Source organism: Geospiza fortis, unplaced genomic scaffold (genome assembly GCF_000277835.1).
Source record: "Geospiza fortis unplaced genomic scaffold, GeoFor_1.0 scaffold10, whole genome shotgun sequence".
Classification (NCBI taxonomy): Eukaryota; Metazoa; Chordata; class Aves; order Passeriformes; family Thraupidae; genus Geospiza; species Geospiza fortis.
The window spans coordinates 1,456,129-1,483,899 of NW_005054326.1; the positions used below are offsets into that span (position 1 = coordinate 1,456,129).

Below are 27,771 nucleotides of genomic sequence, written 5' to 3' on the forward strand. Positions count from 1 at the left end.
GTCACTTTAACAAGCTTCTACTACAGTGCTATTATCATTCAAAGCTCCTTATCATGCCAAGTGCAAATATTATGACTAGCTGAACATCTAGAGTAATCACTGCTGTAACTGTGTACGTGTACTTGTGTTTAATATTGAGGGCTGTTGCTGTCACCAGGCTATGAAAACCAAGCTGGCATTAACATGAGCACTGAGGATTTGCATACAGCTGACAGGAGCAGAGCCTGGCACACTGCTGGGTGTGCACAGGGCAGCACTGCCAAGGGAATCTGACAAGCATCTAGTGTCTGACCCCAGTAGCCTGGACAGAGGGCTCCTCTGCCACTGTGACTGCCAATGGAGCAAAGAGGGGCACAGCAAACAGGCACTGGGCAAAACACTGCTGCCTCTACTAAGCCAGAAATTGTTTTGTGGCTGCCCCACTCTACAGAATCCAAGCTGAGGCTCCAATATGTCAGGTGGGAAGCAAGGAAGCTTTGAGGATAGGGCCCTATCAGATGGCACCTACAACTAACTCTGCCTGGGAAGATCTGAGACAAAACACAGTCAGCAGCTCAAAGGTGAAGTGCAGGTTTGTGTTTTCTTGGAAATATCTACCAATTGGGCTTTGGTAGATTTTCATAGCATGAAAACTTCCAAGGTGTACTTAGTCACAGCAGACTGACCCTGGTTCACCCTTGTGAGGTTATTCAGGACTCAAGGCAAGAGGTGTTGTGCTTGAAGCTTCATCTTCCAGAGTGGCCAAGGGTTCCCACTGACATGAGCAGGGGAAAGTGTTGGGTATTCCTGAAAAACTCTCCACCGATTTCTCAGTGCCTCAATGTGTAAAATATTAACATCCTACTGCCTGGGAGGCTGCAAGCTTCAGACAAGGTGGGAAAGGAGAAGAGGTACAGTAACTGCAGTGGCCCCCAACTATTTGTGTAACAAAAGCAGTGCAAAACTGTCCTAAACACGCAGAGGTCTTGTTATTACTGTTCAAATGGGGAAGTATTGCAGAGGCTTGTGTCAAATTGATGGCAGAGTTAAATGTACCAACTTATATCAGAGGCAAACCCACTGTCATTAACTAGGCTCTGCTCCCAGATATGGATTTCTGCAGTTCCAGTTTCTTACAGAACAAAGGAAGTAGAATGTTCTGTTAACTAATACTTAGTAGAATCACAAAAAACTATTTAATGTGCATATGATCACTTGGGGAACACCTTCCATTACTGACAGCAGTGTGTTACTACAGTGACATGGATTTTCAGGAACTTGCTCTTTGGGAGGAAAAGGGTACACAGTAAAAGAGCTGGACTGGAACAGGGAGGAAGGAGCATGTGAGCCCTGGGTATCTGTAACAGAATATGGGCTCTGCCACAGAAACACTTGTTTTTGCTGGATTGCTTCAATCTTGCTTTTCACTGGCACTAAATTCATCAATATGAATGGACAAAGTCAAGAGCCCTCATCAGCAGCACTAATTAATTTTTTTTTCAGAGATATTAAATCCTAAATCAGATTTTTCAAATTGCTACTTGGATCACTTGTGCTGGCGCCAAACAATCTGAATTATTCATAACAACGGTGCTAATCAAATTCTGAAAACCCTGGTGACCCCCTGCTCTTGCCTGATAACTGGGAAGCAGTACTAGAGAGGGCAGGAGGTTGCAAGATTAAAGTTAAAGAGGTTCAGGAGGAAATTGAAGCCAGTGATGCTTTATGTGGCTACATTGTGCTAAGAAAGTAAGCCAGCAGATAGGCTCTCCTACAAAAGGAGAGGGAATTTGCAGAAGTTTCGAGTGCACAACATCCAGAAAGGAATTGCTCAGGTGTAACATATAAAAACACAGTTATATTTTGCTAACATTTTTATATAGACAAGTCTTTGGAGTACGTAGTTAGATATTCACAGTGCTAAAACACAACCGTGTTATTTCCAATTATTTTGGGGACATAATTCTGAGTAGAGCAGTAACAAGTTCTAAAAAACAATTACCATTGTTAAATTCCCTATCCATGAAGAGTAGCAAATGTCTACTCCAAGAGGTAAGGTCAGGCACTTCTAGGGAATTTTTCATTTGTAAATGAACAGATAAAGCTGCATTTCAGTTTCCTAATACAGCTGCACACAGGCACCATAGCATACCTGGCTGCACCCCTTTATGTCATTTGGTCTGTCACATCACACAGGGTGACCTAGCAAAGGACACTGAGTATCAAAACAGAGCGCAAGAGAAAGAAAACTGTCTCTTTTAAATACAGGCAGCATTCCATTCCATCTAGAAGGGCACTTTAAATCAGAATTTCCTAACTATGACAGTAACTGAAATTCACCAGGGCAAGTATTATATAGTGAACACCACTAAGCATGTTTTATATAAAGATTAGATCTAACAAGACACTTGTCATATATTGCACAACCACCACTTGATTTTTCAAAACTGACTTATTGAGGGTGGCCAGCTGTATAAGAGACAGTGTGACCTGTAAAACTGTAGTTACACAAACATTACCAGCTCCAAAAACCAGTGAAATTACTTTATCTATTATGGCTACAAATGGTGACTAACTGGGATAACTAAACTGCAGCAGCAAAGGGAAAACTGTTCCTTTTTTAAGTGAGCTCTGCTGTATATTTGACAGCAGCTTTTGTCTATATGGGTTGAGAGTTTTGCTTTTGATTAGCTGTCACAGGCAACAGCTATCTGGGGTAGTTATGCTCATATCCATTTACTTCCTCTTGGCAAAAGAGTTAGAAGCATCAGTGGGGATGTAGAAGAAATTTTTATATTTTAAAATAACTCAGTTGGGGTCTCTATTTTAAGGATATCCTATAAGTCAGTTTCAAAGACTAAAATTTGCAGGGATGCTAAAGCTCTGTTGTGCTCATCATGAAATTTCATATATATATACATATATGTACATAGAGATTACATAGCAATAGACACATATGTGTATACACAGAGGTTAATAATCAAACTAAAAAGTGCAAATTTAACTTCAGACTCTGGTTGTTAAGATACCATCCTGAGTGCTAGAGGTACTGTCATTTGGCCAAGTAACTAATAAGAGATGTAGCTGTGAAGTTGGGCTCTGAGCTGATTTGGGTTCTCCAGGCTTTCTGATAGCTTCCTGCAACAAGTACAGCAGGTCATGACATGCCCTTAATGCAACATTCTGATCAGTGCAAGAAACCAAGTCATGGTTTCTAGAAACACAGTTTTTAATAGCTTGGTATAAAGCTGTCTTAATTCAATTTTAGGCATGTCTCTAATATTTTTTTCGTTAATGAAAATACATGGTCTTAGTTTTCATAACTTTCAAAGAAAGAGTTGCCAGCGTTGATTGCTATAAATGTACACTGTCAGCATGACACCATTATCACCTTTTCCTAAATTAATATTAGGGAGTTTACTCCATCTCTAGCATATATCCCAAGACAATCAGTTTAATGGCCTATGCAGGTGACCTGCCAAAAATCAAGACAAATTGAGAATGACAGCCAGGTTACCTTATGTCTCTTCTAAAGCCTTTTTTAAAGTTACATTTAATTCTGAAAATCCAATTTTCCATATTCAAAGCTCTATGATTAATTTCACCTACTCTTTTTCTCCTTCACTTAAATTTCCTGTTTCAGCTGACCAATGAATTTGCCACCTTCTATAATTCCAGTCAGCAAAGGAGGTTTTCTAAGGACTGTTGTCATGACATTGTAGTTTACATACAAATGCTCTGAGGAAGCCATGCATTCACAGATGGCTTTCCACTCATCATGACAACCAGCTCACTTTATAAGCTTGTAAGCTTATAAAAAGTATTAAGCTGTAAGTAAAAAGTGTAAGCTATAGAAAAGCATTGGGAACATGAAGACCTCATATACTATTTAAGGAGATATTGTGCAGTTCCTTTTGCTACAGCTGCAAAACCACATGGGCATAATTGTTTCAGTGAAACTTCTGCTGACTAGGTAGATACCACAAAGACAGTGCAACTGTTCACAATAAGGTCCAGATCCATAAACATATCTATAAGATTTTGATTTCAAGGGGCTATTAGCTGCAAAAAGTCTCTGTGAGTCTGCATACCAGTGAGAACATCTCTTCCCACTCCTGCCACAAATGCTTATCATGACTTTTGTCACACCACTTAGGCCCCATACTTTTCCTCACCCATGTGTGAACAGAAGAAAAGGGGACAAGCCTTATCTACAATGAGGGCTTGGGGAGTTTGGTACTAATTTGTGCTTATTAATTGCTTGGAGAGCTGAGGAAGAGAGGGAAATGCAAAAGCAAAGTCTTTTTATTGGATGACAAGAAGTGGGACACCTTCTGTAATCCCGAAGGAGGACTCCCAGCTGGGAAAGGGTGTTCAGAGGGAGGCAGAGCCATGGTGGAGCTGCCATCAGGCTTATAAGTACTCAGCCTCCTCCATTCCTGCCTTTTGCACAGTCCTCCACTCTCTTATGTATTCCTCAAATTCATTTCATTTGACATTCTTGCCCCAAGCTCTGTGATGGTTCTCTTGACCTCTGCTCACTGCAGGCTCTGGGCTCTGTCCTGACACGTGCTGAGCTCCCCTGGGAAATGCCACACAGCCAAAAAAGCCAGAAAGCACCAACTCAGGTTGCCCAGAGTTTTTGCAGATGGGCAGAATCCCACCATCAGAGAAAAAAACTCAGCAACCAAATATCTCCTAACACTTCTTCACAAGTTAGGTTAGCTGATCCTTCCCTACTTGCCATACACTTTACACTGATTTTGCACTGCAGGCTAACTACAAACTCTAAGAAATGTACAAGATACAAATAACACAGTGATCCCCAGGACATCACAATACAGGAAAACCCTTCAGTGCTCAGTATTATCATAGCAGTGACTAAGGATCAGTGATCTGCCAAAAGAAACATCCAGAAATACAGCCTTATTGGCAAAGGACATAATCATCTCATCTTTAGAATAATAAGACAGACTCTGCATTTTACCTTTTCTATTTAAAGTTTGCCTCATAAGTTCATCCAGCTGGGAATATACAAATATTTCTAGAAGAGTTGATGGCTATGAATTCTCCACTCATGTAGTATCCAAGACCTTTTTTCCAGAGCTAGCTGTCTGGCAATCTTCAAATGTTTTCCATGGGCAATCCCAAATGTTTAACCTCTGGCATTTTCTGCCATACTAACAAGTAACTGTGTCACACATTTAAATGATTCCTTTTTCTTTGACCTACCATGTCTGCCTAGTGATAGAAGCACTTCATAGTCTGTGAACCACTATTTTAAAGCAACAAGCAAAACACAAGCACAGTAACATAAGATGTATGTTTTGGAGAAAGATGGAAAACATTTGGCTGGCACAAATTCATATTTCTAGCTTATCTGTCCCCAAATAGCTCAAAGACAGTGCATAGGTCTATAATGCACTTTATTCTGGATGACTGATAATGGGATTATTGCTCATACACCAAAACCAGGACGTTCAAAATTGTATCCATTTATTCCTAAGGAACAGAATGATTGTCAGAGCCTAATGTGTTTATCAACATGAGGCTGAGCCAGTGGGGTTAGCTAGATATAGCTCCTGGAGAATATGATTGTGCCAAATGATCCAGTCAGTGTTCTATAGAGTGACTGTCTAAAAAAGGGACACCCAATCTGAGAAGGGATTCTCTTTGAAGTAGAACCTGCAATTTATAGGGATGTAGTGACTAACAGAGCAGTGAATCTGAGGTGGGTTATAGACCATGAACTGGAGCTTCAGAATGCTTGTTCTCCTTCCTGTTTGCTCCTCAGTCAGACACAGCAATTAGATTCCCATGTTTCCTTGCCACAGGGAGCCAGTAGAAGAGATTGTTTCTGCCCTGTGAGATACAGTTCACCCAAAGGGTTTTATTCTCCCTAATCTGATCCCAAGGAACCTCTTTGCTACAAATCCTGACACTAGTAGTCCCCACAGACCGAGGGCTAAGCAGGCAGGGAAGCCAGATTCCTCTGTCCAGTGGAGGCATCTGATCCAAAGTCTTCTCCAGCCACAGAAGCAGCACTTATTTCATGAAGGTTTGGATCCGACTTGAAGGACAGGGCTGATGGGCACTATCAAGGATGATGGGGTGGCTGTGACCATTTCCATGGAGAAAAAGAGGCCTTCTCTAGGACTGTCAAGCATCAGTCCTAGATGCCTGAAAATCCTAGGAAAGTCCTCACTAGCATAGTGATGAGCACATGCATCACTATTTCCCAGTTCAAACTTCACTTTTAAGAGAGTATTTGTCTTTGCCAAGCCACAAATTGCAGTAGCCGCAGTGGAGACTTCATCAGCAAACAATGACAAGACAAAGATATCATGAGAAGGGAAGAAAAGAACCACCACAAGGGTAAAGCATGCTCCTCTTTCAGTAGTGCACCACAGAAACACATCTGTCAAACAGTGCTGAGACTGAAGTAATCAGTGCAACTAATTAGCACTAATCCTAATATAGTTTCTGTCTTGCTGCTAATACATTTAGACTTGCTAATCAAATCAAACTATTCCAACTTGCTGTGCTGCTTCCAAATAAATATTTCATCAACGATAAAAAATGAAGCTTTGTTCTTTTTTTTTTGGTGGAGTTTTTTGTTTGTTTGTGGTTTTGGGTTTTTTTTTGTTGTTGTTGTTATGGCTGTTTGGAGAGGCCAGTGGCCTTTTTTTCATTTATTTCACACTGCAACAAAACTAGTAGAAGATGCCATCAGGAAGACTATTTAGCACTCTGAATGTTTTCATTTAGGAGCCAGAGCATGGTCACATCCCTCCCAGAAGAAATGTAGAAGAGCAGCACCTTTACAGGATGCCCATGCAGGTAAACTGATAAACTAGACATAGAAGCCCTGGATTCAGTTTCCAGCTCTGCTGCAAAATTCCCAGCCCTGCTAAAAACCTCTGAGCCTCAGCTGCCACTCTGTGGAAGTGGAACTATAATCTATCTTTTTCTAAACTGAAAGCTCTTCAGATAGAAGTTCTCCCCTGCATTTCTGTGCCTGGGTTAACACCAAGAGATTCCTAAAAGGTTTCTGGAAGCTCCTTTAATAGAAAATAATTGACAAGTGGTTTCCAAAACTGTAATTACATTTGCAAATATATGATTTTCCTTCATACGTAAAAAAGAGAACGTAATGAAACTTCTTCCTTTAAAAATTGAACCATTCTATACATTTTTAATAAGTTCCCTTCTACTGAAGACTTTCACATGTGCCAGAGATCTATCTGGGTGTTCTGGAAAGGAGCTTCACACAGGTGAACAGGCAGTTCCAGATGCTGTTGGACGGAAGTGAACTTGACTACTCCACACACAGTCCTGTGCAATAGAGGAAAATTTGCTATAGGCACACACTGAACACTGACATTAAGTTGGAGTTTATTCCCCAAATTACCAATATAACCCTTGGAAGTCTTTAAGATTCCTGAAATATCAGACTCTAAGATCCTTCCTTGTTTTTGAGGACTTTCTCCCATCCTAAACCCAACCACTTCCACATATGCAGCCAACCACATTCTGAGGGAAAACCAACAGCCAGTACTTTGTCTTGTGTCACAACAGAAATGAGTCCTCAAATACTGTGAATCAGTCATGCTCCAAAACCTTAGCAACTATTTTTACAAATTCAAATCCAGAAAAGACTACAGTTAATGTAACAATGGAACAGGATTTCAACATTTAGTGGTGCCTAAAAAACAATAACCAAATTAATTTGCAGCTACCATTAGTTGCCAACTGAGCACAAACATCTGACGTTCCAAACAAAAAAGAAAGAAAACAACTAAATATTTTATACCAAAGAAGGCCTCAGATTTTAATTAATTTTTAGACTTTAACTTTGCAAACAGCTACTTGTAATAGAGTTTACAAAGGCCATTTAAAACTGTGGTGTTGATCTAGAAATCAATGTACTTTCACAAAAGGCAACTCGTTAGCAGTGAACATTCATAACTGCCAGGTTTTCCACATACAAGAAGAAGCATCTGGAGGCTACTGAAGCAAACAGTAATCACAGAGGTTTAAAACTGAGACAAGATGATCAAAATTAGCTCAATGTAGTAATAAAAAAAAATCTGACCTTCTTAAGAAGACTTCAGTAGCATCTTTTTTAGTTACCATCGAGACCCATTTTTGTCAGGATGACCTTTCAGTGTGTGTTCCACCAAGATTACATCACAATTGCTTTCTTTTCAATTTTCCCCTCCCATTTTCTGCACCATCCAAACTCAGAGAAGGACAGAAAATCATGTGGCACTTGGTGCCATGGTGGTGTTGACAAGTCATAAGTTGGACATGATAACCTTGGAGCTGTTTTCCAACCTAAGCCATTCTGTGATTCTCTGATTTTATGATTATCAGCCAAATAAATCACAGCCTGATCTATTCTCCCCTAAACTAATTTTAAGCTCAGAGAGGCACTTGGGTGTGTGGTCAGTGCCAAGTATCATTGCCAGAACTACTGAGGTACAGACAAAACTATACAGGACTTTGTTTGGACACCTAGCTCTTGCTTTCAGCCCACCACAATCAAATAAAGTCTATGAAATAAGCCACAAAAACAATATTACACTTGAGCAAATCACATAACTTTCAGAAAATTAATATTTTTTACATAGATTCTATATCTTAACACCACCTAAGTGTGTAGAGTTGAAATTCAAAAAGTTTATTAAGGAGCCCTTTCAACTATGTAAATCAGAGCCAAATAAAAAACAAACCCCAAACTTTATCTGCTGGATAAAGTTACACTCTTGCATTCAAACAAGAATGAGATTAACCTAAGGTGTGAGAAACTGCAGTTACTCTGGCTTTGAGGAGGAACCAATGCTGTGGATGAGAGTTCACAGATGAGCAGGTACAAAGAAACTGTGTGGGAAGGAACAAGAGATAAGTAACTAAAAGCAGTTCCACACTACTGCACTCTGCCAACTTCTGCAGAGTTACTCCTGCCATACATCAGAACCAGTTTCTTTATCAAGCTCTTTGCCTCAAAAATTCATAAAAGACCAAGTCACAGAGCTAAACTCAACATGTCCTTAAAAAGGCATTATCAGTGCCTGGATAGTCATTGGAAAGGAAAAAAAAAGAATCAAAGCAACTGTGTGCTATAAACCCTAACCACAGAGTTCAGTGAATTTTACTATGCAGTGTCAGTGAACAAGAAATGACTGAATGTGGCACTTGGTGCCATGGTGGTATTGACAAGTCGTAAGTTGGATAATCAATAATCTTGGAGCTGTTTTCTAACCTAAGTCATTCTGTGATTCTACGATTTTATGATTACCAGCCAAAGCACAGTTTCAGTCAGATGCTGAAACAATTATGGTAGGGGACATAGTTTCAACTTGTTCTTCCCCTGTACTAGTTATTTTTTAACAAATAATTTTTAACATTTTCATAGTTCTTTACATTTTCAGGAGGCGGAGGAAATATTAACCAGTTAGTCCACAACCTCAAACTACTCCACTGAGGCAGCCTTTCATTAAACTGATAAAAACCTTCACCAGTTTCACCTGCATGAAAGAAAACTTTGGATCCAGTAACCGATGGGAGGCCAGGCAGAGCCTGCTGGTCCTGCAGAATCCCACAAACACAGCTTTTAAAATACACTCCTACTTCTTCCAGCATTAGGAATGTTAAGATGAAGTATCTTTAAATCCTGAATCTCCAAAGCTGGCAGACTCTGGCACTCCAGGGGTAAAACAGTACCTTAACACCCTGTGCTCATCACATTTTTTCTGGGAACTGAGAGGGGAGAACAGGAAAGTTAGAAGGATAAGTCTGGGATCTCAGGCTTGAACTGAGAGACACAGAGGAGACAAACAAAGTTTTTCACCAAAATTATTGGGGGGAAGTGCCATCTTTTTCAGTCACCATCAAGACCCATTTTTGTCAGGCTGACCTTTCAGTGTATGTTGTGCCAAGACTACATCACAATTGCTTGGTTTTCACTTTTCCCCTCCCATTTTCTGCACCATCCAAACTCAGAGAAGGATAGAAAGACAGACAGACAGTGTGACTGACAGACAGAAGGACAGACAGAGAGATTCATAAATAGGCAAGTTGGACTTTACTGCTGTCCCTTACTGGCAGAAAGAAGAAATAAGAATTAAAATACTGCATTTCTTTACTACAGTGTAAACACTACCCAAGATTATTAATAGCAGTTTCACAAGCTCACTCATTCACTTTCCAGCACGCATCTGTACAAACCATGCCATCTTCTGGTGCTTCCTGGCAGCTATAAAAGAAATTCCAATGTCAGAACTTAAACTGTCACCTCTATCTCCATACAGGGAGTCCTCTCCTTATCATCCAGTATCTGAGTGGAGCACTGTACTCTGAGAAAATGTTTCATGGCTCTTCAGGTATTTCATGGCTCTTTCACATACCACAAGCCCAATGAAAAATGAAGTGCCAGAAATAGTATGATTTACTGTGAAATAACAATTCTCTCCTACAAACTGAGCAATCTGTGCCTTAAAAGTCTCTTTATTCAACCTATTACAGAAACACTCCTATGACTGATACCATAAGAACTAGAACAGAAAATAATTTTGAAAACAGTTTCTTATTATAAAAAAGCATCTGTCCATCAAGAAGTTTATGACAGCTGGAACCAACTCCCCACATGACATAAAATACAGATTGGCTAACATGTCGAGCTACTCCTTCAGTCCTTTACCTTGCTTTTCTGCAGAAATAGTTCCAAATATTATGGCCCACAAAAAAAAGTAGCTGCTATGTGTTTTCATCTCCTGCCAAGGCTTCTCAACATCTTTGCATGTCACAGATTCACCTTTTATTCAATTGATAATAAAAAGGATTCACTTTTATCCACTGGATAATAAAAGACTGGTTGTTTGCTTCCACTTTCTCTATTGGAAAGTTGTTCCAGAACCTCATTCTTCTTGTCACTTTGAGATGAACACAATGTCCAGCTTTCATTTCTGCAGTAAGAGGGCCGCTGTAGAATGTACATTTACATACCTTGTACCTCACAAGTTTTAAAGAAATGTCTGTTACTCCACAAGAACCCCACTACACACTAATGCCTCAGCATTCACAGTTCTTCATTAATTCTGTGATGTGTTTCTATGCAGACTTTTTACTGTGAGTAAAGAGTGCCATGCCATTGAAAAACATGCTGACAGCAGGAAATCAGGACTGTGTAAGGCAAGAATTGTATAACACAGCTATACTTGCACTTGGTATAGGAGGAATTGCCGGGTAAAAACCAGTAACTTATCATAGAATCACAGAATGGGTTTGGGTTGGAAGGGACCTCAAAGATCATCTTGTCCCACCCTCTCCCATGGGCAGGGACACCTTTCACTATCCCAGGTTGCTCCAAGCCAAATCAAACCTGACCTTGGGCAGTTCCAGGGATGGGGCAGCCACAGCTTCTCTGGGCAACCTGTGCCAGGGCCTCACCATCCTCAAAGGGAAGATTTTCTTCCTAATATCTAATCTAAATCTACCCTCTCTCAGTATTAAGCCATTTTTCCTTGTCCTGTTACACCAGGCCCTTGCAGTCTCTCTCAATCTTGCAGTTTCCCTTCAGGTACTGGAAGGCCACAATTGGGTAACCCCACAGCTTCTGTTCTCCAGGCTGAGCAATTCCAATTCCCTCAGCCTTTCCTCACAGCAGAGCTGCTCCAGCCCTCTGATCATCTTGGCACCTCCTTTGGACTTGCTCCAGCAGCTCCATGTCCTTCCTGTGCTGGGCCCCAGGGCTGGAGGCAGCTCCGCAGGTGAGGCCTCACCTGAGCAGGGCAGAAGGGCAGAAAACCCCCCTCCCCTGCTGCCCAGAGCACAAATCCTGTACCCAGCCTGTGCAACCCAACCACCAGGTCACAACCCAACCTGTGCTACCCAACCATCAGGTCACAACCCAACCCAGTCTGGTGAAAGGAAGCACCATTGGCATTTTGACCCCCAGTCCAGCTGCTACACAGCTCCTCGTAGCACTGAAGGTCAGCAGTGGTAAAGTTCTGGATGAAAGAGTGCTACTGTCTTTTTAGAGAATGTTGGAAGACCACTCATTTGTTTCCTTCTTTTGTAACAGCCAATATTATTTAACATTAAAAAATGGCACTACTATGCTCTCTTTCAATTGTATTTGCAGACTTTTCTGTAGTGAGCAAAACATTCAGAGTAAACTAAGTCAAGTAAGTTTCAACTGTGTTTATGAACCTCATTGAGTTTTTTGGGTCTTGTGTAATGGATAACACTACAAACATTAGGAATCTGAAAGGAGAGGCAATAATTCCTACTGAAAAAAGGACGTGGTGGCATTTTCTTAAGAAATATAGGAAGTTCCAAAGTGCTCCTCTAATGTTCTGTTCAAGCAAGATATCAAAATCAATGGAGATGAAGTTCTGCTAACACAGACAAATTAAGTGCAGACTGCAACCCAAAATATTATAATGCCATGGAAGAGGCTCCAGCCTTGAGGGACCCTGTTCCCAGCCAGAATGGGATATAAGTTTCACACCTGAAATAAGAAAACAAAAGCTTTAAGTAGGATTCCAGGAATTCCATAAGACCTCAAATGGCCCAGATCTTAGGGATATAAAACATTTCCAGCCCTCAGAATAACATGGGAAAAGATAATAGGGGTTGGTTCTTCATCCTCATTATGCAGAATAGAGAGGAAAGCACTTGATGTGCCCATGCCCACAAGCAGGGAAACTGCCTTCCTCCCTCCCCTCCATTCATAGCCTGGGATATTGTTATAAACACAGAAGGGCCAGAGATGAGTAGTGCTGTTTTAAGTGTGGAACCCACCAGCAAAGAACACATATTGGTTCACATCAAAAAATCCACATTAAACACTGCTTACAAATCAGGAGCTCATTTCTCAAGCAGATCACCCTGTCATCTGATTAAAGTAAATCTTGTACTTTACTTCACATTGCAAAGTAATTCAGGAGTGGACCAGGGGGATTCTGTTGGGGTTAAACTCAAGAGCAGAGCACACTTGTGGAGCACACAGTAACAGCCACTCAGTCCTTGGGATCAGAGTAGGGATGAGCCCTTGGGATGGATACAGTGTCCTCAGCACCCACAGCTCTGCTCTCCAAACCCTCCCCTGCACTGTGAGATAACCACCACCTTCCTATGAGCCCCAACAGACCAAAGGACGCCTCTCTTTGTGTCTCAATCTAAAAATCCTCCAAGACAAAAGAGCCAAAGCCACACAGCAAAGACAGAAGCCAGAGGGGAGCCAGTACAACCACCAGTGACTGGCAGGAGTTCAGTTTTCACTGTACAACTACTTCTGTCCTACTCAGAAAGCATTATAAACACCCACATTAGAAACTGATCTTAGTCCTAAGGAAGTGACAGCATCAGATGCCACCATCTCTCAGCACTCTGTATTTTTCTCCTTCCCCAGCTAAGGTGGGTCTACCTACCTAAACAAACAGAAAGAGAGGTTCCCTTGTATATTTTGCTAGATCAGCTTTATGTTACACCTCCTGCAACACAAGTGAGGGAAGCAAAGTGACACATCCATTCTGGGAATTAAAAGTTATTTCAATATTGAAATAATTGAGCTTGAAATTACCACTCTGAGGTGGGACATCATCACTGTAAACAGAGGGTTATTCAAACATTTTAACATGGACAACTGAATACAGAAAAGCTAGTAAGGACATTCCAGTAGAGGAAAATCAATGACACCTCCAGTTACAGCTGGTAATTAAAAATAGATGTAGTATATTAGCCTTGAGATATAAAAATGCACAGCATTTTGACAACTACTGATTTGATATTACTGATTGACATTTTGACATTGCTGATTGGAATCACATTAAAACTCAGCTTCCTGCACATTTCCTGGGTACACATTCAGCGAAAGCTTGTTCTATGAAAGACTGTATCAACCTCAAGCAAATAAACAAAGAGTGAAAGGTGTGCACAGGAGTATCAATCCTCATCTTAATACCCCTTCTAGTATCAAACTTGCAGAAGAGAATTCCTGCCTATCATCATTAGCTAATTAATCTTAAAATGTTCTCTTCCATGTCTCCTGGGAAACAAGGAAATGTAGGAAAAGGAGACTGCTCAGACCTCTTCCAGTTGTGGGTATCCATAAAGTCACAGTGTGCCTGCCAGCAGTTCTTCCACAGCCTCTGCTTTGAAGGGAATTGGGAAAGAAAATCATCTTCCCATCTCAAACTTTGACCTATACCTCTCTATTTCTCATCAGAATACTGGGACCTCCCTGCTGTGTTCACAAAGAACCTGCAAGTTCAATTTTAATCCCTTTGCTCTAGATATCCCCTCAAATTCGTTTTCTCAAGCTCTTTCTGTGTTTAGGTCTCTGTACACATTGTACACCTCTTCTACCAGGAGGAGGGAATTTTTCTCTTTAAAATATGAAGGGTGGTTGTGGCAACACCCTTGAGTTTGGAAGAATCTGGCCCTTGAAAAATAAATGCCTGTGTCTACCTTGTCTTCTAAGCCATTTCCACTAAAAACATTGGGGATGCTCTTAGACAACAGTCAGTTCCATCAGAGCAACGCTGGACAGCATGCAAAGCAACCAAACTTTTGTTTAAGGCTGATCCATTGCACATTCAGCACAGCAAATCAAATTCCCACAGAAGTCCAGCATCCACTAATTGCAATTCCAAGATTTTTAAAGTTGAAAATAGTGTAATTACTTGGGAGGATCCTTAACCAGAGAAGGTAAAATTCCTTCAGTGGATAAAAACTCAACAGACTACAGAAGTGCTGAGTTCAGTCTTGTCAAGAAACTGCATTTTAATAAATGCCAAATTCTGTACATGCCTAGTCTGCTGAGAACTGTGCATTTTGAAAACTTCATGTATTTATATGATAGGTTGGAGCAGGCCAGCTGATGAATACATAACTATCTGATGATCAAAAGATCTTTTTCAAGGAACAGTGAATCACTAAGTAAATATGTAGCAATTTTCAGCATTATTATTCAGACTTTGTTCTGGAATAATATTTTTAAAGCTATTTTTTGACACCAAAATCTAAAGGTTTAGACACAGCCTTTAGAGAAAGTCTATCAGTAAACCAGTAGCTGATACTAACCTAAACTGAAGCCAGCTTAATGAAAGAGCAAGAACCTGGGAGATCCAGAGAAATGTTGTATGAGTGATTGGCCAATTTTTTATTAGTTTTGGGATGGCAAGGGAACTTAAATCCACCTGTCCCAGATTTTTGAGAAGTATAAACAGGCGCAGCTCAACTGAACCCAAGGAAACTACAAAATCTTAACATGAAGATCTCAGACTTTATTTTTTTTTTTTCAAACAGTGAAGCAAAATAGAAGACTATCAGAAGTTGCAATTACAGACAGAGCAGATGCATGCCACTTTGCCTAGCTAACACTTGTAGAACTAATAGGGGCCACACAGTAGGAAGACCTTTAGGAAACACATTAGCCCAGCTTTCAGGATATTGGATCATCTTACAAAATCTATCATTATCATTTGACAGCACTCAGTTTAATAGGAGGCAATTTCAAACAGCAACCAGGGACTGAACTGCAAAATAACCCAACAACTCAATTTTGAGAGAACTGTAGAAACACAGAATGGCTTAGGTTGGAAAGAACACCTTGACTTAGGTTGGAAAGAACATCTTTCTTTTATTTTTCTATAAAATAGGGTAGCAAATTCATAACAGTGGGTGAAATGGACCCCCTCAGGCAGCCCAAGCTAGGAAAATGCCAGCTTACTTGCTCTGTATTTGTAACAGTAGGCAAAGTCACTCAAAGATGAGTTTTGGGGGAAGTTTATTCTTCCACTGTGCATGGAAAAATGTCAGCTACTACTGCCTTCACTGTTTGCATTACCTTAGGGTCTGAATCCTGGAGGAGAATCTCATTAAGCCAAACCTTAAATACACATAGGATAAAGACAGACCCAGAGCCAAAAAACTTCAGCATATTTAGGAGAATTGCTTTATTAAGAAGGTGCAAGAGGAAAAAAAGATAAAATAATCAACTGTGGCTGAAGTTTTTCAACCAAAAGGCCTGAAATCCAGAGCTTAAATCCAGATACAGTCTCATAAATAAAAATGATCAATCTAAAGATGTCAGAAATAGGAATTCATACTGAAGGCCTCATAAACTCTCTGACTTAAAAATATACAAATGCAAACAGCCTCCCAGCCAAGGATACAGACAGAAGCTCAGACTCTATTCTTAAAACAGGTCTTTCACCTTTGCTCCACCTACTTCAGGCTCAGTGCTGGCCTAGATCTCAACCCAATTTCCACTAGTTTTATGAATTTACACCTGAGTCTCCACACCATTGGTAGGAGCTGCTGAGTCCTTTCTTTAATCATCAGTACCAGGCCTCTCTGTGTGTATGTTTGCACATACACATGGCAGGGAGAATGGATGACTCCCCAGTGTCAAAAAAATCAGCAGAATGCTTCACTCCCAAACTGAGTTTGGCATACAAAAATCATAGGCTTCTCACAATCCTCACTTATATTACTCATGCAGAATGCACTCAGCATTCTATTGTTCCTGCTCTCATTGTTTATAAATGAGTCTTTGCTTCATCTGGGGATGGAAGTTCCTTTCAGCATCCTTTACTAAAAGTACTTCTGTAATGAGATACAGGGCTAGCACTCAGAGGGTTAAAGAAGTTTCTGGAAATGTTTGTGCTTCTGGAAAAAAAATGTATTTTTTTCTTTATTGAAGGAAAAATGAAACACTGGATCTTACTGATTTATTTTAGCCAATCTGACACACAGGTTCTTATTCCTTCCTAAATATTTCAGAAAATAATGAAGTTCTTCATTTTGTTCTCTCTTACTGCAACATTTCTGAAGGAAATTTGTTAAGACTCTTGTTTTTATACCTCACTTAAAAATTCCCAGCTCTATCACATTAAAATATTAATCTAAGACATAGTCTTCAAATACTGTGCCTGGCATAAATACCATTTCTCATTACAGGACTTGAATTGTTCCAGGTCCCTTTTTTTAGGGATTTACAGCTACAAAAAAAGATACAAGCCTTTGCCCAGCAATATTGCAAATTTCATGATTTAGTTTGTTTGACAGTTCGGACTACCATCATGTGCAAGATTTTAGTGCGTTCCCCCAGATCAGAGTTTTTTCAATCCAAATTAAGTTAATTAACAGTGGGCTGAACAGTGAAAGAAAAAGTAAGTTAATCAGATGGCAACTGAATCGCTTTTGGCTGAGGACATCCTTCTGTTTTAAAACCAGTATCACCATGATTTAAGGGGAGTGGGACTGAATCCTCTCCCCTCCATTCTTCACCTCTCTTACTGATTTTAAAGTTCAAAGGACTTCTTTATGCTGCTACTAAGGCTGAGATATTGCAGATCCAAAAGGGACAAGAGGCAGGCTGTCACCTGACATACTGAAACCAGAAAAGTGGAGAGATCCATCCATCCATCCATCCATCCATCCATCCATCCATCCATCCATCCATCCATCCATCCATATTTTGGAGTGAAAGGAAACTGGGTTTTTTGAACTAAGGACTCAAGAAATATAACAGTTTGCCAGTTAATGGAAATGCATTTATATTTCACTAATGTTAAGCAGAGAAACAATTCCATCTCTTTCAAAAGCCTTCTCCTGTCTACTTGCAAATATCAATGGACTTGATGAAATGGATAGGTTTTGTCTTTTTAATATCAACCCCTAATATATTAGCTCTTAACTGAAGTTTAATGAAGCCATCCCCAAGAGCAGGATCTTTAAGCCAACAATCTCCATCCTCTGTGGGTTCTCCTAACACTCTGGACTGCCTTCATCTACCCTCTCCTCTCCTCACCTGCTTTGCTCCCTCTGGTAATATTCAGATTTTTATCACACCAGTGCAAACTTTGGGTAACTCCAGTGAACTCCAGGGAAATATATTTCTGGACTTACACCTGCCTAGCCAGTATAAAATGTAAATTGAGCTGAATAGTATTTAGTTTGCTCATTCAAGGCATTTTTCCCCTTTAATTTATAAGAAAAAATAATGAAATCTGGATTGTATTGCTCATACTCATCTTCAATAATACCACATTCCTCCAAAGACCCTATTGAAAAAAGCTACTCACTTTTTCACTCAAAACATATGAGGAGAACTTGGTCTGCAATTAGTAGAGGAGAGAACAAAAAGTATTTCTTTTAACAAAGATCAGCCCTGCAGGTCATTTGAAGGAGGGACAGTAGTGCAGAATTTCAGTTGGTTTTGAAACAGCAGCTTTAAAAAAAATATATTTGCAGTTTAAGTGCCAGGTTTTGGCTAAGAAGACAAAAAAAAGATTGCAAATACTTCTGTCACTCCAATTAGTTTTGGAGGGGTGAAAGATGAGAAATTAAAACAATTCCACATAACATGGGGAGTAAATAACCTCCAAATCTGGAAACTCGTTGGTGTGTGCAACCAAGGACGAGTGCTGAATGCAACACATCCATGAAAAAAAAGTGCACTGGAAAAAGCTGGGGTTGTTTTCCATTTAAATCCATGCCTATTCAAAACAGTCATATCTGAATTTCTAAGAGCACGCAAAATCAGTATGCATTTACCATAATAAATGCCTTTTTCATCAACTAACAAAACAGAACAGATACAAATGAACCAATCAGGGATTTCCAGTGAGCTATCAGGGTTAGAAAAGCTACTCTGCAGATTCCAGTTGAGTCACCACAGAGGAGAAAAAAAAAGGGGGGAAAGGGGGGAAATAAATTACTGTGTGCAACTCCATCTGCAAACTGCTTCTCCCGCACTGGTATGTAATAAAACGTGTTGCTAAGATACAAGCTGCTAAAGAAGTTCATTAAAGGACACTTTAAACAAAGCTGCCAGACTCTTTTCCCTTTAAAGACTGCTTATTTGGTTCTGTCCCTTGTGTTTATAATTAGATCCTCTATATGAGAGATTGTGTTCCATTCAAGCCCACTCAGCAAAGAATGTTAATAAAATAATGTAAATAAGGCACTGGTTTAGGTTGTACATATTTATGGGCTGCAGAGCTGTTGATAGAAATGCAGCTAGACTCCACCTGTATTTTTAAATGCAAAATAAATGCTTTTCCAAGTAGTTTCTCCCTAAGCAGGAGAGCAGGAACATTAGCTTCTGCACCCAGCACTCTGACCTAACTTTCAGAAAATACTTTCAAGCAAAGAAAACTGGCTTCTTGCTTAAAGTTTGGAGTTTATGAGGTGCCTCTCATATAGGCTTTTATATGCAAGCCTTTGTTATCTACACTGAAATAAAGGACAAAATTGTTCATGTCTTTCCCCTGGCAATCTTTCTCTTTTTCCATCTGTATACTAATTCCTAGATGTGTGTTAATGATTTAGAGAATTTCCTTGATCTAATATATTCACAAGTAAGTCTGTTTTGTAATATTTTATTGCCAGGAAAGATACGCTATCAAATAGGTCTTTATCTGACCTTATGTAAAATACTTTTAGTCCTCCTAGTAACACTTGGATGGTAGGTGTACTCAGGCTTTTGTTTTGGTTGAAGGGAAGAGAATGGGCAAGATGTACTTTGCTTTCAGTCATTGTGGTGAAATGAAGCTAAAGAAATAATTTCAGCATTTATCTGTTTGGCACTTAATAACACACAAGATGCATAAATCCCAGATGAGAGTTAGTATCAGTAATTATATGGGAAATGTTACTTGTCACTTTATAACCTGCATCTCACACTAAATTCTGTACTGCAGTCCCCAGTACGTATATATTTTTAATTACATTTTCAGGCTCATTTACATGCGCATATTGGCTTTCTGCCTGAATGATATCAAAGAGAAAGACCTTATGCTCACACCCAACCACACACACCCACACACACAGAGACACAGAAGCAAATTTATACACAGAGACATTCTGTACATTTCTGAGAATGGAAGCTTCTCTCTTCGTCATTCTTAGAAAAGCTTTGACTCACCAATAAATCTTTAGGCAATCTTAGCTGATTTGAGGCACTTTAGAAAAACAGATCATTATAGAAAATGTAGGTTAATCTCTGCTGCATGTCAAAAGTATCAATGATTCTCACTTGACTCAATTATTTGAAATGTAATATACAATTTCACTTTCTGTAACCTTATAAGATTTGTCATCAATAGCTGAGTTGCACAGAAAGGCAATTCCACTCCTTCTCCCCAGATAATACAGAAGCTACATCACAAAGTACCAACAGGATCAAGCTAAATTAATGTGGAAACAAAACCAACTTATATGCAATATAGACTTAACTTCTGTTTCAAGGCCAATTATATGCTTCTCTCAATTAAACACAAGCAGTCAGACCAACCTTCAGGTGAACACACTGCTCTGGCCAGAGCCTCAATACTCAGGCTCTTAAAAGAGAATTACAGCTCTGAAAATAAGATTGCCTCTCAAAAGCCTAAATTAACACCACCCATCATATCTACAGAGCTCTCAAGCACTTATTGTTTTGATTTTACTGCAGCTGCACTTACAGTCAATACTCTGGTTTACTTTAATTCAGTCAAAGGATTGGTTTATAATTTAAATTTGGACATATATTTAAGTTCTCCATGGGTTAAAAAAGGAAGACACATGCTCCTATTTCCTAGTCCTCTGTCTATTAAGCAGAAGGGTCTGCCTGTACATGTGCAAAAAGCCCTGTGGTACATATTAGATTTCAATAGAGCCTTACTATTGGCAGTTGCAGGTTGGAGCAGGAACTAAGCCACATCAGCAATTTCATATGACACTCTGGAAATTGCTACTGCATAACAATAAGCAGCTGATTCAAAAAAGAGAGTGGTGGGGGAGAAAACATTTTTCATGAAGTACATTTTAACTCAAGAACAATTCCAAATAAAAACGCAGTACCAACTTAAGTTTTAAATAAAATAAAATAAAAAATTATACAAAATGTATGTATATACAGACATATAAGAGAAGTGTGTGACGAGGATTGGATAGACCAAATATGAGTCTATTACACTGAAATAACTGTCTACTTTAATGGCAGAATGACAAATTTGTATTTCAATTAGTCCAATTCTGGTTCTTTTTGGCTCTTCTTTGTTCTTATCTTAAACTTGCAACCTATTTTCATACTTCCCTTACCTCCAACTCCTCTGCATGTACCAGTTGCCCTCCTTGACATTATGGCCACACATACACCATTTACCATGGCCTTGTCTTACTGATTTGCAAATTTCTATCCTTTATTGCTTAAAAATGTTGGTGGTGCTTCAGATTGTGTTTTGGGGGCGGAGGGGAGGGGGAGGCATCATTTTATAATCAAGTACAAAAATACAGGACATAATATCCTTGATCACAAAGAGAAAGGCATAGAAGGAAAAGTTAAAAGTAACTTTGTATGAACATGCCTTTATATGCCTTCATGCTTTCAACTTGAAAATTGAATCTGCAATGAGATAAAAAGGGATTTTCTCTACTTGAACATAGCAGAAGTGTTGAGACTGGTGCAGTATCCCATTGGAAATGCTATTTAAACCATTCAAAACCTTTCTCTAGCATCACGTCATGGAAAGAAGACATTCCCCTTTTCTTCCACAGATACAAGGAGTCTGTGCACCAGATCCTGAGACAAGATGAACTGGTTCAAACATCTGCCATGACACTGCTCTGGATGAGCCACACACACAGCATGAACCAGTGGAGATTTGGTTCCATCAAACCAGAGCTCCTGACAAAGACTCCTGTAGAAGACACTTCACAGCTACCCAAGTGTCTGCTCAAAAATTAAAACAAATTCTAACTCCAAGATGCAGAGTTCCTACAAAGAACTAAAGTTACTTTAAAAGAGTCTCCCTACTAAAGTATTGTGCACATCTGAACAAATACCTGTTTGCTGCAAGCATAAATCAGATATTTTAGTGTGTAACAGGTAGCAAGTGTCTTTAGTGTAAAACCAGAAATGAAATAAGAAGGTATTGTTGGCATAATTCCTTTTTCTAAATAGACAAAAGCATTGTAGGGAAAAAATTGCTAAATCACAGGGATAATCATCATAGCCAGCTCCTCTAATGAGGCATCATGGGATTACTGGAGTTATTATAAGAGTCATCTTATTGAAGAAATTCAAAGTTAATTGAAATCAATTGTACTGTTCTGACAGCAGGTGTTTTAAGTGGGTAAAATATCAAAGCGAACTCTTTAAAATGGTTAGAATGAATGTAACATTCTCTTTTCAACAGTTAGCCCTGCCAAGTGATACACTGTACAAGCAGAGAAAAGTGTACAGTCAAAGAAAAATGCTGGAATGAAATAGCATTTCCCATGCCAGTCCAGCTACCAAACAAAACGGGGTTCTAACCCCTCTAGTAGAAATTTTTGTTACAGATGTGTGAATTCCATGCATCTTTTCAAGGGCAACCTAATGACAGGCTGAAAGCCATATTTCCATTTCTCTGTGAAAATGTCCTTTATTACCCTTTTTCTCCAATATGACATGGGACTCTCAGTATGCTGTTACTGAAATCACAAACAGAATGCTAGGATTGTCATTATGCAAACTATATTCCTAAGTTTCTCCTCCAAGAAGCTGAAGGTAAATACTTCCCTAGTTTTTTTCCCCTCTTTCCATAGATGGCAAAACAAGCAATACATTGCCACCTGATTTTGGAAAAAAAGAAAAAGAACTGGAGCTTTCTGGGAACTGGAGCACTCTGAATTTCAATCCAGAATCTTTACTCTGATCCAGTAAGTTCATTTTATTCTGCAGTTGTTCAGGATTCACAGCAAAGTCAGCAGGACCTCATTATACAGAAGAATGGCAAAGTCAAGCTCATATTTAATACCTGTTGTCTTTGTGTTTACAGACTCAGTGCAGTGATAGAAAAGTTTAATGCTCCACCTGGGAGCCCATCACTCTGCCTGCCCTGACATCCAGAGCCAGACATGGATGCAATTCTTGCCACAGCAGCAGGGAGGGCTGTGCATGCCTTGGGTCAGAGTGTGACATCGGGTTCAACTCCATCTGGAAATGCCTTTCAGATTTTACCTGAGTTTGCACTGAAGCTTATAACCCTTATTTTACCTTAATCATTTTGAAAGAACCCAGCCACATGAAATACTGAGCTCTGGCAATATTAATAATTTACTCTTTACCTCATGTAAGCAATGCTGCCATTTGCAGTGTGAACTTCAACAAACCCAAAATCCACTTCCTCCTGTTCCCCAAAACAGAAACAGTATCAGCACAATGAGACATCTTGAGCTAAACCATCTCCAACAACTTGCACAAGAACAGTACTTCAATTTTAAGAAGTCTAACACTTTCCACAAACAGGTTTTGTTGGTGATCACGACAGGCAAAATACAGTCAGTGGTTTTATTTCAGGTATACTACCCAAAAAAACCCAAACCATCAATAATACAGGCTGGGAAAGTCTCCCTGAAACTGATGCTGAGTTTCTGCATAGATAGTAAATTATGGTAAAGAAATGAGGCAGCACACAAGTGAATGGCATAATGTCTTTCAGGAAGGCATATTTTTATTGCTGTGCTGCAGGACAGGGCGTCTGAATTCAGAGTTCATCATGGTCAAAAATATAGTGACCCACACATGGTCATTGTTAAAGATCTGGCTTGCCACCTAACACTTATGTCAGTAAGGAGGAACAAGAAAAAAGAAACTTCCAATGGAGGTTAAAGATTTGATTATTTTTTTATCCTGATCTATTAATTAATAAGAGACAACTTTCTAGAATTAAAAGACCCTTAACAACTCTTTAAGGACATAAAGAGCAAGAAACACATGCAGCAGAGCAACTCTGGTGTGCTATTAAGGCCAATGCTGGCTCTTATGATGGCTCTTTTATTTCCATATAAATGTTTGTTGCTTGACAATTTAGATAAAAATGTTACTGCTGCTCTGCATGTGCTGTAGACTGAAGGTGTAAAACCACTGGACTAACTAATGGACTCTTCACACACCATATCTTGTTAAAGAAGAGGTAACCCATTCTCAAATGTGATGACAATTAATCAAAACCACAGCATCTGAGGGATGTACTTGTGACAGAAGTCTAAGCTGTCTTTCTGAGTTGGATGCCAAATTAAGAACTGATTGAAGCTATTGCCTTCCAGTAATGAAGATCATGGATCTAAGTACGTATTTGAAGACGCTGAAAAATATTAAAACTATTCTAGATTCTATATTTCTCTAACCCACCAACATACAGTGACTAACCAAGGATCCTTGATTAGGATGTAACTTTAAATCCAGCTGCATATAAAAGCCCACTTTGTAAATTTCCCTCAAAAGTTGAGTTTGTCATTCAGTTCTTTCTTGTCTTCATTTGTAACTTTCAAGAAAAGTACACATTGCCACAAATGCCATTGTAGCCATCTACAATGAAAAGTGATGAATGGGGGCACTGGGAGATAACATTCACTCCTGCTATGTTCCTAACAGGTGTAGATGGGGATTTTTTGTTTGTTTGTTTTACTGTTTCATCATTAACACGTGCAGTTAAATTGAAAGGCAATTTTAGGGTCTTTTGTATTCAGTGTACACAAAATCAAAGGTATGCATTATTGAATTATGAATTAGTTGTGCCTAAACAAATCTTTGGGGGGGATAAAGGAGGAAGGAATGTAAATACATATGTAAAAATAACTCCCCTGCTAGAACTGCCTATTTAAATTTACACTGGTGTTTCCATGAAAGTGAGGGCATGAAACCACCAAAGAGCTCCACCATGAGCCCATCTGTAGTCTCAGGGGTCTCACTGCTCCTTCTCTACACCCTCAAGGACATAGAGCTCATTTACAAGCCACTCCTAAGGAGCAACTACCAATTATAGCAAGCCTGCAAAGTTACTCAATGGGTTTGTGACTTGGTCATGAGCTAAGACCTCCAAACTCATTTCATTTGTGACCTGAGGAGGATTTCAGTGCAGACCTCTGGAGGTGGCAGCCTGGAGCACAAGGACACCACACCACCAGCCAGGCTCTTAATTATTGAGCTCTTGTTGCACAGGATGTTGAAAACAGCAAAAGAAATCTAGAGTTTTGCCTAAAAATAGGATGCTTCCTGCTAGGCCAAATTTGCTGTTTACAGAACTTAGGTATTTTATGTTTAATTATTTCATGGTCTATAGATTTATTTACAAGATTATGAGAATGGCAAGTCATAAATATACAAGAATTTGTTACTAGTTAGTTTGGATTATACATAAATATGCTGTGCAAGCGTAGCAAAAACCATTTTCCCCAAGCTGAATCAGAATGTTCAAACTGAATTTTCAAATGTGTCTCTCTGCCTTATCTAAATTCCAACATGACATATAATAAATAGCTTCTCATTTACCGCGATCATAAAAATTTAAACAGCCTTGAAACAGTTGCTGCAATATAGGGGGAAATGATCAAATCTATGTTCCAAATACCCACTTAGAACACTTAGTAAAACTATTTTGATATTTAAGAAACAACACATAAAGATGCATTGTTGCAGGAAAGGCTTTTACCTTATTAAAACAAAAAAAAAACCAAAAACCAAAAAACAACAAGGTTCTACTCAATATAGTAGTATTAGAGTCAACAATTTGCTGTTTTACACTGCTCAACAAGGACTAACAGCCCTTACGCATCATGTAGTGTCAGATTTGCTTTTAAAAAGAAACTATCTGATTTGATTCTATACAGTGATTAAACATCTTTGTGCTCTGCTGAGTAGGGCAATCTCTCCCCTCCCCCCTCCAAAAACGGCATCAAAGCAATCAAAATGGTAATGTTCAGCATGAATGGGGCCCCATCCCCCACCGGCAAACTCCGCAGACTTTTCTCCATGTTAGGAGGAACCAACACCCCTTCCTCACAAAATGGAAGCTTCCACTACCAAACTGAGAGTGCTGACCAATTCTCATTACAATAAAACTGGGAGAAAAGGGGGTGGCGTGCAGCCGTGGCCCGCAGGCACGCTGCACGGCAGGCACTTGGCAACTTCAAGCACAACTCCAGAAAAGCAAAACAAAACACCAAAAAAAAAAAAAAAAAGGAAAGGAAAGGAAAGAAAACCAAACCAAACCAAACAAACAAAAAAGAGGGGAGGGGGAGCAGCACACGTGTCGCCTTTCGCGGGGAGGGTCGGAGGGAGGCAGGGAGGGAGGCAGGGGTGGCTGTGGGCGCTGTCCCCGGGCGCGGTGCTGAAGGCAGAGGCCGCGCTCGGCCCGGCACGGAGCGGGGAGCCGAGCAGCCCAAAGGCCGCCCGGAAAGTTCAGCGCCGGGATGGAGAGGGGGGGCTCCCTCTGCCCCGCCGCTGAACTTTCCTTCCGGGCCCCGCTCGGCCCAGGGGTCACCGGCACAAAAACAGCCGCGAGAAACTTTGGGAAGGGCGGGAAGGGGAGGAGGCAGGGGGGGAAGGTTCCTGGGTTGTTTTGTTTCTCTCCTCCGGTTTTGGTTTTTTTTTTTCCTCCCCCCTCTCCCTGGCTGCTGAAGCGGGTTAATCTGGTTTTATTCGTATTTTTGGAAGGGGTAGGAAAAAAGTAAAAGTGCCTAAGTGAACTCGAATCAAAAGGCAACACGTCAGATCAGACCAAGGGAAGAGAAAGGCAAGTGGGGAGGGGAAATAAAAAAAAAATTTAAAAAAAAAAGAAGAAAAGAAATAAAGTGATCAATAAAAATCAGTTTTGTAATTAAACCCAGAAATGGCTCCAAACGGGGCTCCAGCCTCCTCCTTCCCAACTCTTGCTCTGCACATTACACAGAAGTGCACAAAGTAGCCCAAGACAGGAGAATTTTCCATATTCCTAAAACATGTCGACCAACTCAAAATGGACGCCTCTTTTTTTTTCTTACGTTTTAACTACTGCTTATCTTTTTACTGCTAGTACTGAAATAATTCTTTCCCCAGCAAGACATCAGAGAATCCGACCTCATTATCAAAACATGCATTTTCTGACTCTATGCAAAAGAAAATGGATGTTATATCCCCTGCCGCCAGTATTTTTCAGCTAACGCAGACACTTTTCGGATGTTTAGATAGTGCATCATAAAAACAAGAAGAAAAACCAAGCACAACTGAATCGATCTGTTCCTTACTTGTTTCTCATTAAGAGCTGCTATTCTTGATTGCCTTTCATGGATTTGTTTCTTAAGATCCCCGTTCTGCAAAAACGGCAACAAGACGCATATTAAAGGCAAAGTGCAAACTAACCCCGTGATGAATAAACTTGCAAGCTAGAAATTGTTCAAAGGCAAAACCATTCCACCGAAGCCGTACAGAAGCATGCACACACAAAACACCCTCCTTAGCAAGAAAGCTCAGTGCAGACTACAAAATGAGATCTCTTACTGATAAAGTTTCTCATCCTGCTGTCCCAGCACAACTGCGCTTATTACGGCAGGGATAAAATACTGAAGAAGAGAAAAAAAAAAAGGATCTGCATTTACCTGTGGATCTTGCTTCATCTGTGCAACTAGTTTCTATAAAAAAAAAATCGCCCCGCAAAAAAGGAGGAATTAGAAACTGTTTCAAGTTTAATGGATTTTTTTAAATGTATGTATGTGTGTGGACGGGGGAGGGAGGGGGGTAAGGAACAAAGAGGCAAGTAAACACTGCGAGTCAGTTTCAAGCAAAGCTCATAAATATTCAAGTCTCGTCCTAATCTCTCCAACACACACACACACACACACACACACGCACTCTCTCTCACACTCACGCACACTCACACGACTGCAGCGTCGACTCCGCGTCTCCACGACACCCCCCCACACAAAAAACTCAGCCAAACGAGCCGCCAAAGTACTTTGTGGAAGTGCTCGCCATTGCGGCGGGGGGGCGGG

At 40.0% G+C, this 27,771-nt stretch overlaps 1 protein-coding gene across 4 annotated transcripts in view; it reads right to left on the reverse strand.

Annotated features, from left to right (window-relative positions):
* PHF21B (PHD finger protein 21B) overlaps positions 1–27,771 on the reverse strand; it is a 142,079-nt gene that overhangs the window by 113,959 nt on the left and 349 nt on the right. The window contains exons 1-3 of one of the 4 annotated variants that reach the window (XM_031057061.1): positions 27,658–27,678; positions 27,379–27,411; positions 27,028–27,093 (exon numbers count right to left, since the gene is read on the reverse strand). The exons of 1 other annotated variant lie outside the window; for it this stretch is intronic. In XM_031057061.1, coding sequence (XP_030912921.1) covers positions 27,028–27,093; positions 27,379–27,396 — 84 coding nt within the window. In that variant the 5' untranslated portion in view covers positions 27,397–27,411; positions 27,658–27,678. Of the gene's footprint in view, positions 1–27,027; positions 27,094–27,378; positions 27,412–27,657; positions 27,679–27,771 lie in introns of those variants that run through there. 2 more of the 4 variants (XM_014307037.2, XM_005421031.2) reach the window with 2 other exon arrangements.